The sequence below is a fragment of the Myotis daubentonii genome, chromosome 2 (assembly GCF_963259705.1).
Source record: "Myotis daubentonii chromosome 2, mMyoDau2.1, whole genome shotgun sequence".
Lineage (NCBI taxonomy): Eukaryota > Metazoa > Chordata > Mammalia > Chiroptera > Vespertilionidae > Myotis > Myotis daubentonii.
The window spans coordinates 100,190,726-100,204,790 of record NC_081841.1 but is presented as its reverse complement, the minus strand read 5'-3'; the positions used below and the strand labels follow the sequence as shown (position 1 = coordinate 100,204,790).

Sequence of the window (14,065 nt, the reverse complement as noted above, 5' to 3'; positions counted from 1 at the left end):
GACTGGGCATAAAACAAAGTTGCATCTCAAACAAAAAAGCAGATATTATTACTACTTGACTGATGGCTACCAGACTGAAAATTGAAAACATTGTTTAGAATTAGTGTCACTATATCAGCTTATGTGCACCAATAGAAATGCCTTCCTTCCATTAATATAATTGTTTCCTTTTTTTTTCTCATAAATATCCCTTGCCTTTGTCTCCTAATTGTTACACTATTCGGGTTTCTCCCCGAATCAGTGCTTTCTGGATAGCTATTCCTTTCCTGACCTCAAGTAAATATTTGTCGCCTCTCACTTTGGCTTTTTATATTTATGTTATTTCATAGTATGGGGGATTTTGATTGTTTCAAATAAGGCTAAACTAAATATATCTGATTATTTCCTTAGACTAGATTCTTATGAGTAGAATTGCAGCTCCAAGTAAAGAGAAAGCATTGGCATCTGGTGCTGTCCACTGTAGGGCGATGGACTTCAGGGAAACCTTGCCCTCACCCACCAAAATCTCTTTCGCAGCATGTCCACAGGATTCATTCTTAGGAGAAGAGTCCTCAGGGGTCCCCTCCACAGCCTGCCCTCCTGGTACTCTGTCAGCTTCCGTCAGGCTGGCGAGCCCTCCACTGGCAGGGGGCACTGTAGCATCTGCCGCGGCCCCAGACGGGGCAGGCGCCGCCCTCCTCCGCCGACGCTCCGTTACACCCGCCCACGCCCCTCGGCCGCGGGTTTGGGGAAGTGTTTCTAGGAGACGGCGCTGGCCGACTGCGCCTGCGCGGCGGGCTCGGCGGGGGCGGGCTGCGGGCCTCGGCGCTCCCCAGCGGAACTGGTTCCTGCTGGGTCTGGGTCGCCGCCGCCCAGGTTCTCTCGCTCATGGTGCGCCTGTGAGGCGGTCCGCAGGCCGACGTGTCCTCGGCATGGAGCACATCCGTACGACCAAGGTAGTGGGGCGCGGGAGATCCGTTTGCCGCCGGCCGGGTCTGACGGGGCGGAGGCGGGGGACGGGGAGAGCTCGGTGGGCCTGCCGAGGGCTGCGGGCCGGTCGGGCGGCGCCTGGCCCCCGGCCCGAGGGTCCTGGCCCGGCCTGCCTGGGAGGGGCAGGGGGAGTTTGGGCCGGGGGGCTGGGCGGAGGCCTCCTGCACCCGCGGGAGCTCGGTCTCGCTGTCAGTCCGGTTGAGGGGCGATGATTTGGGCTGCTTGGGGTTCAGTCCCCTGACATTTGTCGCCGCCCGCTCAGCACTTTCTTGGGCAAAATTGGGGCTGTTTGAGCTGCGAGGCCTTTGCCGCAGAGTCCCGAAAGCCGGTGGGACTACAGATGAGCATTTCGATGTTGTGTGAGCTTTTCCTTATTCACGGCTAATGGTCTCCTGTCTCACTGGTTCTGGATGCAAGTTTTGGGGAAGCTGAGATCAGCGCTCGGCCCCGCCTCACTTTCTGGTCTCGGTCTCCAGTCATTGAAATTCGGTGTTTCCGTCTCTGTGTTCAAACTTCAATGTCTTTAGAGTCAATAACCCAACGGAGGAGTTACAGGGAAGGGAAAAATATTACTCCATATTTTAAAGCGTCTGATGGAATTGTTATGCAACTGAGCTTATTAAATCCCATGCTCAATTTTTGTGTGTAAATGGCATTTTTTTTGGCCTTTCACAAACACGTATTCCTCTGATTCCGTTACAAATAGTAAAACCAAAGGAAATGACATAATAACATTACCAAATTATTCTGCCAACAATATTTAAGTTAGACTTCAACTTTGGGAGGGAGGAAATATAGAGACCAGAAGAACTGAACAACATGATTTTAAGATTTCTGGGAAGAGGACGACTCGCTGTGAATCATAACTGCCCCCATTTTGCTGAAACCAGTTAGTAGCTGCTCATCGTTTTAGCAGAAATACATCATCTTCATTGGTTCAGTGGAGAATTTGAGATGTCATTAAAATGTTTCACAAACCTTTTAAAGGTGTACATGGATTTTTATTAGAGCTTGTTTTTAACATTGCATGTACTATTCTCCTATACAATAAAAGGCTAATATGCAAATTGTTCCCTCCACTGGGAGTTCACCAGGGGGCAGGCAGCAGGCCCCCCTCTCCAGCCCCTCCCGACTCCATCAGGGATGGGTGGCCCCTCCCCCCTGGCAGTCCTGCCCCCACAAGCTCCCCTCACCCTGATGGGGGGTGTGGGGTTGGCCAGCCAACCTCCTGCTTCTATGCCCCCCCCCTCCCCCCCCGCCCCAGCCCCAGCCCAATTGGCCTGATCAGAGTGGGCTGGTGGACCCCACCTGTGCATGAATTCGCCCAGTGGGCCTCTAATATCTAATAAAATTGAAAAATCTAAAAACTAACTCCCTTTAAATAGTTTGTTGTTGTTTTTTTTAAGAGAAGAAAGATAAAGGAACTAAATGAACTAAACAAACTCTAGAATTCAAGTGGCTGGCACTTAAAATTTGAAAACAGCCCTAACCGGTTTGGCTCAGTGGATAGAGCATCAGCCTGCGGACTGAAGGGTCCCAGGTTCGATTCTGGTCAAGGACATGTACCTGGGTTGCAGGCACATCCCCAGTAGGGAGTTGAAGGAGGCAGCTGAATCAATGTTACTCTGTCATCGATGTTTCTAACTCTCTATCCCTCTCCCTTCCTCTCTGTAAAAAAATCAGTAAAATATATTTAAAAACAAATAAAATTTGAAAACAGAAGAGTAAGTAAATAACCAAACTAGTAGATGATGTAGAGATGGAAAGGACTAGAGTAGCATCAGGTTAGGTTCTTGTCCTGGTTTCAGGGTTCCAGACATATATTAGATAATATCTGTGTGTGCACATGACTTCCTTCTATACCAGGTTGAACCTCATCTTTGCATCTCACACAAGGCTTGCTACAGCACACAATAACAAAAAATAGGTAATTGGTAAGAGTGAACAGAAAGTTGGAAAATCTAGGACCCCTTGACTTATTTTAAGACCTCCTGCTTTAAATTAATGATGTATATTTTTGTTTTTATTTGTATAGTTGTAACTCTTCTTATTTTGTTGTTTATTGCTGGTGACTTTCACTTGGTCTACTGTTCCTCTTTAACTACCAGTTGATGGAACTTAATTTTCTGATTTAGTCTTTTTTAATTTCTTTATTGGTTAAGGTATTACAAATGTGTCCTCATTTCCCATTAACCCCCAACCTCCCCCCCCCCCCCCCCCGCCAAATCATGCTCTCATCCTCCTGTTGTCCGTGTCCATTGGTTTGGCTTATATGCATGCATACAAGTCCTTCGGTTGATCTCTCCCCCTTACCCCTTCTCTCCCCTAGTTTCCCTCTGGGGATTGATAGTCTGATCTCTGTTTCTCTGTCTTTGGATCTGCCCCTGTTCATCAGTCTATGTTGTTCTCTATATTCCACAAATGAGTGAGATCAGGTGGTATTTCTCTTTGTCTGACTGGCTTATTTCACTTAGCATAATGCTCTCCAGTTCCATCCATGCTGTTGCAAATGGCAATACTTCTTTCTTTTTTACCGCAGCGTAGTATTCCTTGTGTAGATGTACCACAGTTTTCTAATCCATTCATCTGCTGATGGGCACTTAGGCTGTTTCCAAATCTTAGCTATGGTGAATTGTGCTGCTATGAACATAGGGGTGCATATATCCTTTCTGATTGGTGTTTCTGGTTTCTTGGGATATATTCCTAGAAGTGGAATCACTGGGTCAAATGGGAGTTCCATTTTTAGTTTTTTGAGGAAGCTCCATACTGTTCTCCACAGTGGCTGCACCAGTCTGCATTCCCACCAGCAGTGCAGAAGGGTTCCTTTTTCTCCACATCCTCGCCAGCACTTGTTTGCTGATTTGGTGATGATAGCCATTCTGACAGGTGTGAGATGATACCACATTGTTGTTTTGATTCGCATCTCTCGTGTAATTAGTGACTTTGAGCATGTTTTCATATGTCTTTCTGCCTTCTGTATGTCCTCTTTTGAAAAGTGTCTATTTAGGTCGGTTGCCCATTTTTTGATTGGATTGTTTATCTTCCTTTTAAGTTGCATGAGTTCCCTGTAAATGTTGGAGATTAAACCCTTATCGGTGTTATCATTGACAAATATGTTCTCCCATGCAGTGGGCTTTCTTGTTGTTTTGTTGGTGGTTTCCTTTGCTGTGCAAAAGCTTTTTACTTTGATGTAGTCCCATTTGTTTATTTTCTCTTTAGTTTCCATTGCCCTGGGAGCAGTATCAGAGAAGAAATTCCTTCGGCATATGTTTGCGATTTCGTTGCCTGTGGATTCCTCTAGTATTTTTATGGTTTCCCGTCTTATGTTTAAGTCCTTTATCCATTTTGAGTTTATTTTTGTGTATGGTGTGAGTTGGTGGTCTAGTTTCATCCTTTTGCATGTATCTGTCCAATTTTCCCAACACCATTTATTGAAGAGACTGTCTTGACTCCATTGTATGCTCTTGCCTCCTTTGTCGAGTATTAATTGGGCATAGTGTTTTGGGTCGATTTCTGGGTTCTCTATTCTATTCTATTGATCTATATGTCTGTTCTTGTGCCAGTACCAAGCTGTTTTAAGAACAGTGGCTTTGTAATACAACTTGATATCTGGTATTGAGATCCCACCTACTTTGTTCTTCTTTCTCAGGATTGCTGCAGCTATTCGAGGTCTTTTTTTTTTATTCCAGATGAATTTTTGGAACGTTTGTTCTAGATCTGTGAAATACGCTGTTGGTAATTTAATGGGGATTGCATTGAATCTATAGATTGCTTTGGGTAGTCTGGACATTTTGATGATGTTGATTCTACCAATCCATGAACATGGTATGTTCTTCCATCTGTTTATGTCTTCCTCTATCTCTTTTTTCAGTGTCCTGTAGTTTTTTGCATTTAAATCTTTTACCTCCTTAGTTAAGTTTATTCCTAGGTATCTTAATTTTTTTGGTGCGATGGTAAATGGGATTGCTTTTTTAGTCTCCCTTTCTGTAAGTTCACTATTGGTGTAAAGAAATGCCATGGATTTCTTGGCATTAATTTTGTATCCTGCTACATTGCTGAATTCATTTATTAAGTCTAATAATTTTTTGATAGAGTCTTTAGGGTTTTCTTTGATTTAGTCTTATATTTTCATAATGGGTCCATACTGGTGGTTTAGTTAAGGTCCTTCTACGATTTTTTTAAGGACTGAAAGGTTTCTGACTAATTTTCTATTAAAATTACTTCTCAAGTGTGCTCCTTTATTACTTTGGGTTATTTTTCTAGCATTGGACCATTACTGACTACCCTGTAATAATCGTAAGTAGCTGTATGTGGACTGCAATTAAACAGATATTTGCTAGGTAGTTGTTATGTGTCAGGCACTGTACAGACACTAGGTATACAACAGTGAGCAGAATAGACATGGACCTCATAAAGCATTCTGATAATTGTTGGATGGAATATTATAGTTTCTTAAATTATAGTTATAAGAAAACTTTATAAGTTATAAAGATAGATTTGAACATAGCGAACTTTTTGTTTCTATTATGCATAGCCTTCACTGGGACATAGTTAATTTGCTGCAGAAATAATTGTATTTCAAGCTAAAAATGAATTGCTTTAAGTTTATTTAGCTGTTTTGAACTCTATGTAGTTTAGTCACTATGATCAAGAATTGACTGTGGAATAGTACTATTTAATTAGTGATTCTTTCTATGTTGTTCAGACAGCTATACAGTTGACCCTTGAACAAGGCAGAGGTTAGGGGTGCTGACCCCTGTGCAGTTGAAAATCTGTTTATAATTTTTGACTCCCCCAAAAATTAGCTATCCTCAATATCCAAGGGGGATTGGTTCTAGGCACCTTCCCAATGCACCCCTAAAGATAAAAAATATGTGGATATAAAAATGGCATAAATTAGTGCATACAGTTATCCTTCTGCATATGTGACCTCCCAACCACGGATTAAAAACAGTGCATGTGTTTATTGAAAAAAAAAAAAAATCCATGCCGGCCGATGTGGCTCAGTGGTTGAGCATTGACCTATGAACCAGGAGGTCACAGTTTGATTCCAGGTCAGAGCACATGCCTGGGTTGCAGGCTCGATCCCTGGTGTGGGCATGCAGGAGGCAGCCAATCAATGATTCTCTCTCATCATTGATGTTTCTATCTCTCCCTCTCCGAAATCAATAAAAATATATTTTTTAAAAATCCATGTATAAGTAGACCCACACAGTTTAACCCCATGTTGTTCAAGAGTCAACTGTATTAAAAAAGTAGTAATTATATGCCAATAAAGCCAATTATACAATACTAGAGGCTCAGTGCACGAATTCTTGCACAGGTGGGATCCCTCGGGGTGGCCTGCGGAGATCGGGCCCCAGCTCACGCCCCCAACCTCAGCCTCGCAGCCCTGCCAGCGCCATGTCACAGATGCCTGCCATGTTCCGTGCCGCCTCCTGGTGGTCAGCGCACATCATAGCAAGCAGTCGAACTCCCAGTCTCCCAGTTGAACTCCCCATCGAACAACTGCCCGTGGGGACAATTTGCATATTAGGCTTTTATTATATAGGATCACCTATAATAATAAAAGCATAATATGCTAATTAGACCGGACAGCCAAAAGAGCTTCCATATGTCATTCCAGATGAAGCTGCCACAGTGGGGGCTGAGGCAGAGGTGGTTAGGGGCGATCAGGCAGGCAGGCGAGCAGTTAGAGGTGATCAGGCAGGCATGCAGAGTGGTTAGGGGCAATCAGGCAGGCGAGTGGTTAGGGCCATGATTGGCAAACTGCAGCTCACGAGCCACATGTGGCTCTTTGGCCCCTTGAGTGTGGCTCTTCCTAAGCCTTAGGAGTACCCTAATTAAGTTAATAACAATGTACCTACCTATATAGTTTAAGTTTAAAAGATTTGGCTCTCAAAAAGAAATTTCAATCGTTCTACTGTTGATATTTGGCTCTGTTGACTAATGAGTTTGCTGACCACTGGGTTGGGGGATCAGGCAGGCAGCCAGGCAAGCAGAGTGGTTGGGGGCAATCAGGCAGTCGGGTTATCAGTTAGGGGCAGTCAGGCAGGCAGGTGAGCAGTTAGGGGAGATCAGGCAGGCAGAGTGTTTAGGGGCAATCAGGCAGGCAGGCAGGCGAGCGGTTAGGAGCCAGCGGTCCTGGATTGCGAGAGGGTGCAGGCCGGGCTGAGGGACCCCTCGCCCCCCACCCCCGTGCACGAATTTCATGCACCAAGCCTCTATTTCACAATATTTACAATATCACAAATATGGTAGTTTATACAAAATTATCACTAATCTCGCTCTAATTGGTTTGGCTCATTGGATAGAGTGTTGGCCTGTGGGCTAAAGGGTCCTGGGTTTGATTCTGGTCAAGAGCACGTACCTCGGTTGTAGGCTCCTTCCTGGCCTGAACCCTGGTTGAGGCTCGTGCAGGAGGCAACCAATGGATGTGTTTCTCTCACATCAATGTTTCTCTCTGTCTTTCCCTCTCTCTTCTACTCTCCCTAAAAATCAATGGAGAAATAGCCTTGGGTGAGGATTAAGAACAACAACAAAACAAAACAAAACATTATTACTAATCTCTTAAAATAACACCACAAATTGGGTACATTATTTCCATTTTCAAATGAGGAAATAGGTTTACAGAGTGGAAATAATCTGCCCAATTAGCTCAGGAGATGTAGAGTGAAGTTTTAAACCAAGGTTTGTCTAACTTCAAAGACTATGTAGTGTCTTTTCCATTGCCTTTCTAGTTTTAATCTAATTGTAAAAATGTATTAATATCTTTTTTGAACTGTTATTTAATGTTTATTGAATATTAAGCTCGTTAATAAAAATTTGGTCATTTCTAATAGCAAGTAATCTGTAAAAGCATTTTTCTTCTATACTTAAGGATTACTTAATACTTTTTTACATTAATACATTATTTAAAAAAATATTCAATGATTAAACTGGTTTTGAAAATTGTTCTATCATGTACAAACAGTGACTGCTGCCCAAATTTTATTTGGTTTGTTGTAATGTTTTTCTAGTGTCTCTTTAAAATGTAGAGAAAGTTATAGTTCAATACACACAGGCAATGGAGTCAAACTGACCGTTAAAAATTTTAAGTCATTTTCCCACTCCTTTATGCAAGATATAAAGAAGCTTTCTTAGCTTACATCTTTATTCTGTCAAAAGAAATCTAATAGATTTTTTTCAATCATAAACTATTATTCTCTTATGATGAACAGAATGATCAAGAGTGTGGCCTCCCATTAAGTATAAAAGTCATTTGTGAGGGGTCTTCTTCATGTTTAAGCAAAAAATGAAATTAAGGTGGTCATGAGCTCGGGTGTCAGATATATAGTTGTTTACATAGTTCTGTTAAAGCACATTTCAGTGTTCTGCACAGTATGGCAGGCTATATATAGGCTGCTCTGGCATCATCTCTTGAATAAACTTCCAAATCCTAGCTAGGATTTAAGGCACTATAACAGTCATTGCTGGATTACCTAAGGGTAATAACAAGCAAAATGTATTAATATTAATTCAGAAATAAATCTTAAGAATAATTATAAGAGCTTTATCTTCCTGGAATGTTTTCTTGACATAAGTAAATAATATTTTTGTGGTACTGTTTGTTGTATTGCTTATGGTCATTGTTTTTGTTTTGTTTTTGCTTACTAACCAGAGATTTATCAGATAAAGTATTTTAGTAGAATACTAATTAAATGGATTTCTAGTTCTAAAATTCAGAAATATGTCATCCTGTTTTGGTCACATTTGGTTTAACTGTATGGCATCAGTAAAGATGTCAAGTCCAAATTTGAAATTCTAAAAGAGCATTTCCAATCTATACTTATGAGCATTGTAGCTACTGCCTATCACTTTGAGTGCTAATTTTGCCATAATGAGATAGTCTTGCCAAGAAACAGTGAGAAATATGCAGAGACAATTTAAGCAGTCTTCTTTTCCTGCCAGGCTCCAGTCCTTTGGCTAGCATCATGTGTTGATGTTGAAATTTGTGCTGTTTGTTAATGGAACTTTACAGAATGAAATGGAAGAATGTTTTTCTAACCTCTATATGAAAGATTGCTTCCTAGAGTTTGTTAAAGAATGGAATGTCCCATGAAAATCTGACCCCATTAGGGCTCAAATTAAGTTATTCCAAAAGTAATGCCCAGTTTGTCTTAGATTGCTATCTCTTTTTGTCATTAGAATATGAGATCATACATGTATGTACACAAATATATATTACCTGTTACAAAGAGTGAAGGAGATATAAAACTAACAATGGATGAAGAATAAGGAGAACATTGTATTGTTTTGTCTTTGAAATATGAGCCAATAGATTTTGAGGAACACCTGAATGTTTTCCTCACAAAGTAGTAACTGTGTTTTAAAATAAAATAGTGTCATTTTGACTCTTACTAATATTATCCCAGTGTACAGGTGAGAAAATAAACTAGCAGAGATTAAATGAAATAACTTCTCTTGACTCAACAGCTAGCTCTACTAAAGAAAAGGTGGAGCTGGGAACTTAAGTCCTGGTCTTTATGCTACCAGTCATGTTCTCTAAGCATTACACTATCTTGCCTCAGAGAGTAATTATCTAATCAAGAGATTTGAGTAGTGAGGTAGGTCAGTGTGAATAAGATGGGAAAGGAGAGGATGGATGAGAGCAGCTTGGATGGTGGGATTTTTTTCTAGTAGGTAGCTGATGATGAATGTCTAGAGTTAGGGAAAAGGTCTGGCCCAGATAAATAGATTTGGGAGGTGTCAAGTGTTTAGGTAATCAGTGAAATTTCCTATTGTGGATGAGTGTGAGGGCTAGAGCCCTGGGAATTCTTGAAAGGGGGTAAGCACTGGAAGAAGAGCCAGACAAAGAGTATTTGGGATACAATAGAAAGTGGTGAATCACAGGTGGGAAGAGAACAGGGAACAGTCTTTCCAATCTAATTTCCTTTTTTGCTTCTTCTTCCTCTGCTCTCCCCTTATTTGCCCCCTCCTCTTCTGCTGCCTCCTCTGCTCCTTCCTTTTCCCTGGGGGCAGGCACTGTTCTAGGTACAGGGGGAAATGGTGGTGAATAAATCAGACAAAAACCCCTGCCCTTATAAAACTTATTTTCTATTTGGGGAAGATATAACAATAAACATAATTAATAAGTCAAATATACATATAACATGGTAGATGGTGGTAAATGCTGCGGAGAGTGCCAGGGTAGGGTAGGGGAGGGCAGTTGTAAATATAGTAGAGACATCCTTACAGAGATTGTGATGCTTGAGTACAGACCTGAAAGTGGTGAGGGAGTGAGCCATCTTGACATGGGTGGAAGAGGTAACAGGAAGAGTCCCAACAGAGGGAAGGAACAGCAAGAGCAAAAACCCTATGCTGGGCATTCCTGATTGGTAAGAACTAGCAAGAAGACCAACGTAAGTGAGTGAAGGAGAGAGCATAGTAGAAGATTAAAAGTTGGGGAAAGGGACAAGTTACTATAGAGTCTTGAAAGCTGATGCAAAATCTTTGTGATTACTGTGTGAGACAGGAAGCCATTCACTGAATTCCAGCTGTGTCTAGCAGAGCAGGAAAGCAAAGCAAGGTAGATCAGTAAAATGCCCCTGGATTTATGATCTATTGTAGTAACGGGGGCACAAGAACAAAATAGATAAAAATCTCTGCTTTTTTGATTCCTACCTTCCACTTCAGGAAAACAACTTGATGTGTTTGTTTTTGTTTTTTTTGATAGCTAATTATTGGCAAGATGTCAGTGCTGTGAGTGTGTAATGATTCTAAGAGTCTCAAATGGGTGACTGGCTAGAGAAACCTTAACAGCATACTTTCTGCTTCTTTAGCCATTGTCATGCAGTTGTCTGTTGGTCACAGAATTTTGAAGAAGGCCATTAGTCCCTTGTCCTAGAAACTATTTTCCCTCTTGTTGGTAGATAAGTGTCTGAATTTTCCAAATGTGATTCTGTGTATGTGTGATTTCCTCTGTTTTTCATTTTCTCCTTTGTAATTAGCTAAAATTTGAACTTCCTATATAGACCATTAGGGTACCTTTTAGTGCAGGCCCCTACTTGGCAACAATTCAACTAAATGGGCCTTAAAGTAATGTGTTGGCATTTCCTATACTCACCATAATGACCATGCCCTCCAAGAGTTGTAGATGCTTCCTAAATATCTCACTTAGAGATATTTCCAAGAAAACACTGGGAAAAATCTGTAGTGACATCTGTAAAGTACTTTCAGTTCCTCAGTGAAAAGGGGGAAATTTGAAGCAGCAGTTATATGTTCAGAAATTGGCTAAGTCTTTAGTTTAAAATTTGTATGCTAATGATCTTAGCAAAGAAAATGATCCTATTTCTTTTATTTTAAAAAAAGTATTTTAGGATTTGCAGGAAAGAACCAAATAATTAGTATATTTTCTCAGAAATAATCTTTTTTTCTTTTGAACTTTAGTTTAAGTATTAACTAAATGTTTAGGGATAATTTCAGATTAACTTTATTATGTCACATCGATATAGAGATTGCCATATTGAAATAGTAATATAATGATTTTCTATATGTTTTCTTGATTTGAATATAATTTTGCATTTACTAAGGTAATGAACAATCCACAAGGTGTTAAGGTCAGGATGGACTCTTTTTTTCTACAAAAAACAGGTGTTTTAATTTAAATTTATTTGAACAGGTGCTGTTATAAGTAAAAACCTTTCTCTGAAATTAAATTTCTTGGGGAAGCACTAATAGCCTTTTAGATGGTAGTTTTTCATTATTTCAGAAATCATAATGTCAAAATGGGGAGCCTTTTTTTCTTCAATTTTAGTAAGGGAAAAGAAAACACAGGGTGTGTCAAAAGTAGGTTTACAGTTGTTTGTATGGAAAATGGCACAATAATTAATAAATAATAATAAAAGGATAAACTCTGCTTCATGTACTCACAACACTCTGTATATGTGGGGAAAAAGTATAGAATTAATGCAATAATGGTTAGCTATCTGGTTTTGAAGCCCTGCACAATTTAAGGAACTATCTACAACCTACTGCGATAGCTGTGGATTAAAATTTTTAACTTGGTAATGGTTCCTTAACTTTGTTACCTATATTACGAATATATAGAAATAAATACTATTTTTTCAAAACAGTAGTCTCCTGCACATCCCTAGCCAACTCTAATCCCACTCTTCAGTGGCAACCTTGTGCATGTGTGTCTACTATTAATAAAGATGTACTATGTACCTCACTACTTCAGCTACCAAAGGATGCAGAAGCAGAATATGACATCTATACCAGGGAATTCAGAGCCATAAATAAATATAAAGCTAAAGCATTAAGTAATTAATATTCTGAGAAGGATTCCTGTTAGGAGAGAGGGCATCAGTGAGCTTTGAAGAATGCTTTGTATTTAGTTAAGCAGAAGAGACTATTGTAGGAAGGGAGAACAGTGTGAGTAAAAGCACTGAGTTGAACACAAAACAATGTCCTGGGTGAAGTGGTGAGGAGAATAACTTGGAGTTTGCAACCATTTAACTGTTTTCTGACTTATTTTTTCTGGGGTAATTTACTTCCATAACTCTACAAAATAACCTTATTGTATTTATTACTTGACCTGCCAACTTTAAGTAAAATATATTGACTCTTGTCTATAAAAAAAGGTTTTTGCTTATTTATAACACACCCTTCCTTTCTGTTTTCCATAATATCTGTGTTAATACTTTTTTACAGGGTTCTTCTCTCTTGGTTATATTTATACCTGTAAATAGTACCTATGTTATTTGTGGCTTATATATTTCCCAGAATATATGAAATTTAACACTCAATATTAAGTAAACTCATGTTTTTTAACAGAAGGAATAAAATTTGAAAATGGTACATTTAAATCCTGGGATGACAGAAAAAGAATTTATACTACTTTGAAATGAGAAGTAACATTTTTTTCTTTTTAGGTTGAGCAAGTGAAATTACTTGACCGATTCAGTACCAACAACAAGTCATTAACAGGAACACTATATCTTACGGCCACACATCTATTATTTATAGACTCTCAGCAGAAAGAAACCTGGGTAAGCAGGACCTCTATTACCATACTTATAATAATGGTCTTAGTCTATTTCTGTGTTTTATTTCGAATGTGTACAAAGTTTTAATCAGTAGCTACCAATCTCAACCAAAAATTTTTCAGTCACCTAATCACTTTTACCCTTCCTCTTAATAAAACTGATATAATATGGAATGTGGAATTTTTTTATAGAATACCTGAAACTCTTATTATCTACATAAATAATTATAAAAGACCGACCTACCTGTTCCTTTTAATTAAAAATCTAAATAATATAGGTACATGTTAATAGATCAAATGTCATATTCCACAGTATATTTATAACAAATTGCAATTAGGGTTATTTATTTATTTATTGCTAGTACAAACAATAAGGTAATGTATACACTGTGCCAGAGTTTCTCTGGAATATTTGCCTAAGAGTAAAATTACTTAGATAAGTGGATATTCAACCTTACTATGTCAGCTTTCCAAAATGGTTGTTTCATCATATTCTCAGTAGAGTGTGATACATTGTTCACTATCCTCAGCAACATTGATGTTGTCAAATTTAAAATTTTTGCCTATCTGGTGGATGTGCAATTGTGATTTTAATTTGTTGATTTCAAGGAAGTTACCCTTTCAGATATTTTGGCTTTAGATTTCCTTTTATTTTTTCTGTTGGATTGTTTGTCCTGTTATTTATTATGCAAAAGTTCCAGTTTTTAATGTTTTGTCAGTATATGTGTTGTAGATAACGTCTCCTGGTGTATGGCTTGTCTTGTGTGTATCTGTATGACTTTTAAACTTTAAAATTTTAGTGTAATAAATTTTCATTTTTTCTTTTATGGTTTATGCTGTTTTGTGACAAGGAATCCTTCCCTATGTTAAGGTCATATAGATTCTCCTATATTTTCTAAAAGCTTATGTTTTGTATTCTCAGTATAATTTTTTAATATATCTGAAAAATATTTTGGAGGATGATATGACATAGGGATTAATTTTTATTTTATTTATGCATAACTGGCACCATTTATTGATTGTTTTATTCCATTAAGGTGTAGTATCAACTCTGTCATAAATAAAGAG

The 14,065-nt window shown here is 39.2% G+C and overlaps 1 protein-coding gene across 5 annotated transcripts in view; it reads left to right on the top strand.

Moving 5' to 3' along the window:
- Positions 1 to 758: 758 nt before the first annotated feature.
- Positions 759 to 14,065, top strand: part of MTMR6 (myotubularin related protein 6) — a 52,204-nt gene continuing 38,897 nt past the window's right edge. For 2 of the 5 annotated variants that reach the window (XM_059684006.1, XM_059684008.1), the window contains exons 1-2: positions 761 to 935; positions 12,885 to 13,001. In XM_059684006.1, coding sequence (XP_059539989.1) covers positions 912 to 935; positions 12,885 to 13,001 — 141 coding nt within the window. In that variant the 5' untranslated portion in view covers positions 761 to 911. Of the gene's footprint in view, positions 936 to 12,884; positions 13,002 to 14,065 lie in introns of those variants that run through there. The other 3 variants (XM_059684010.1, XM_059684007.1, XM_059684009.1) reach the window with 3 other exon arrangements.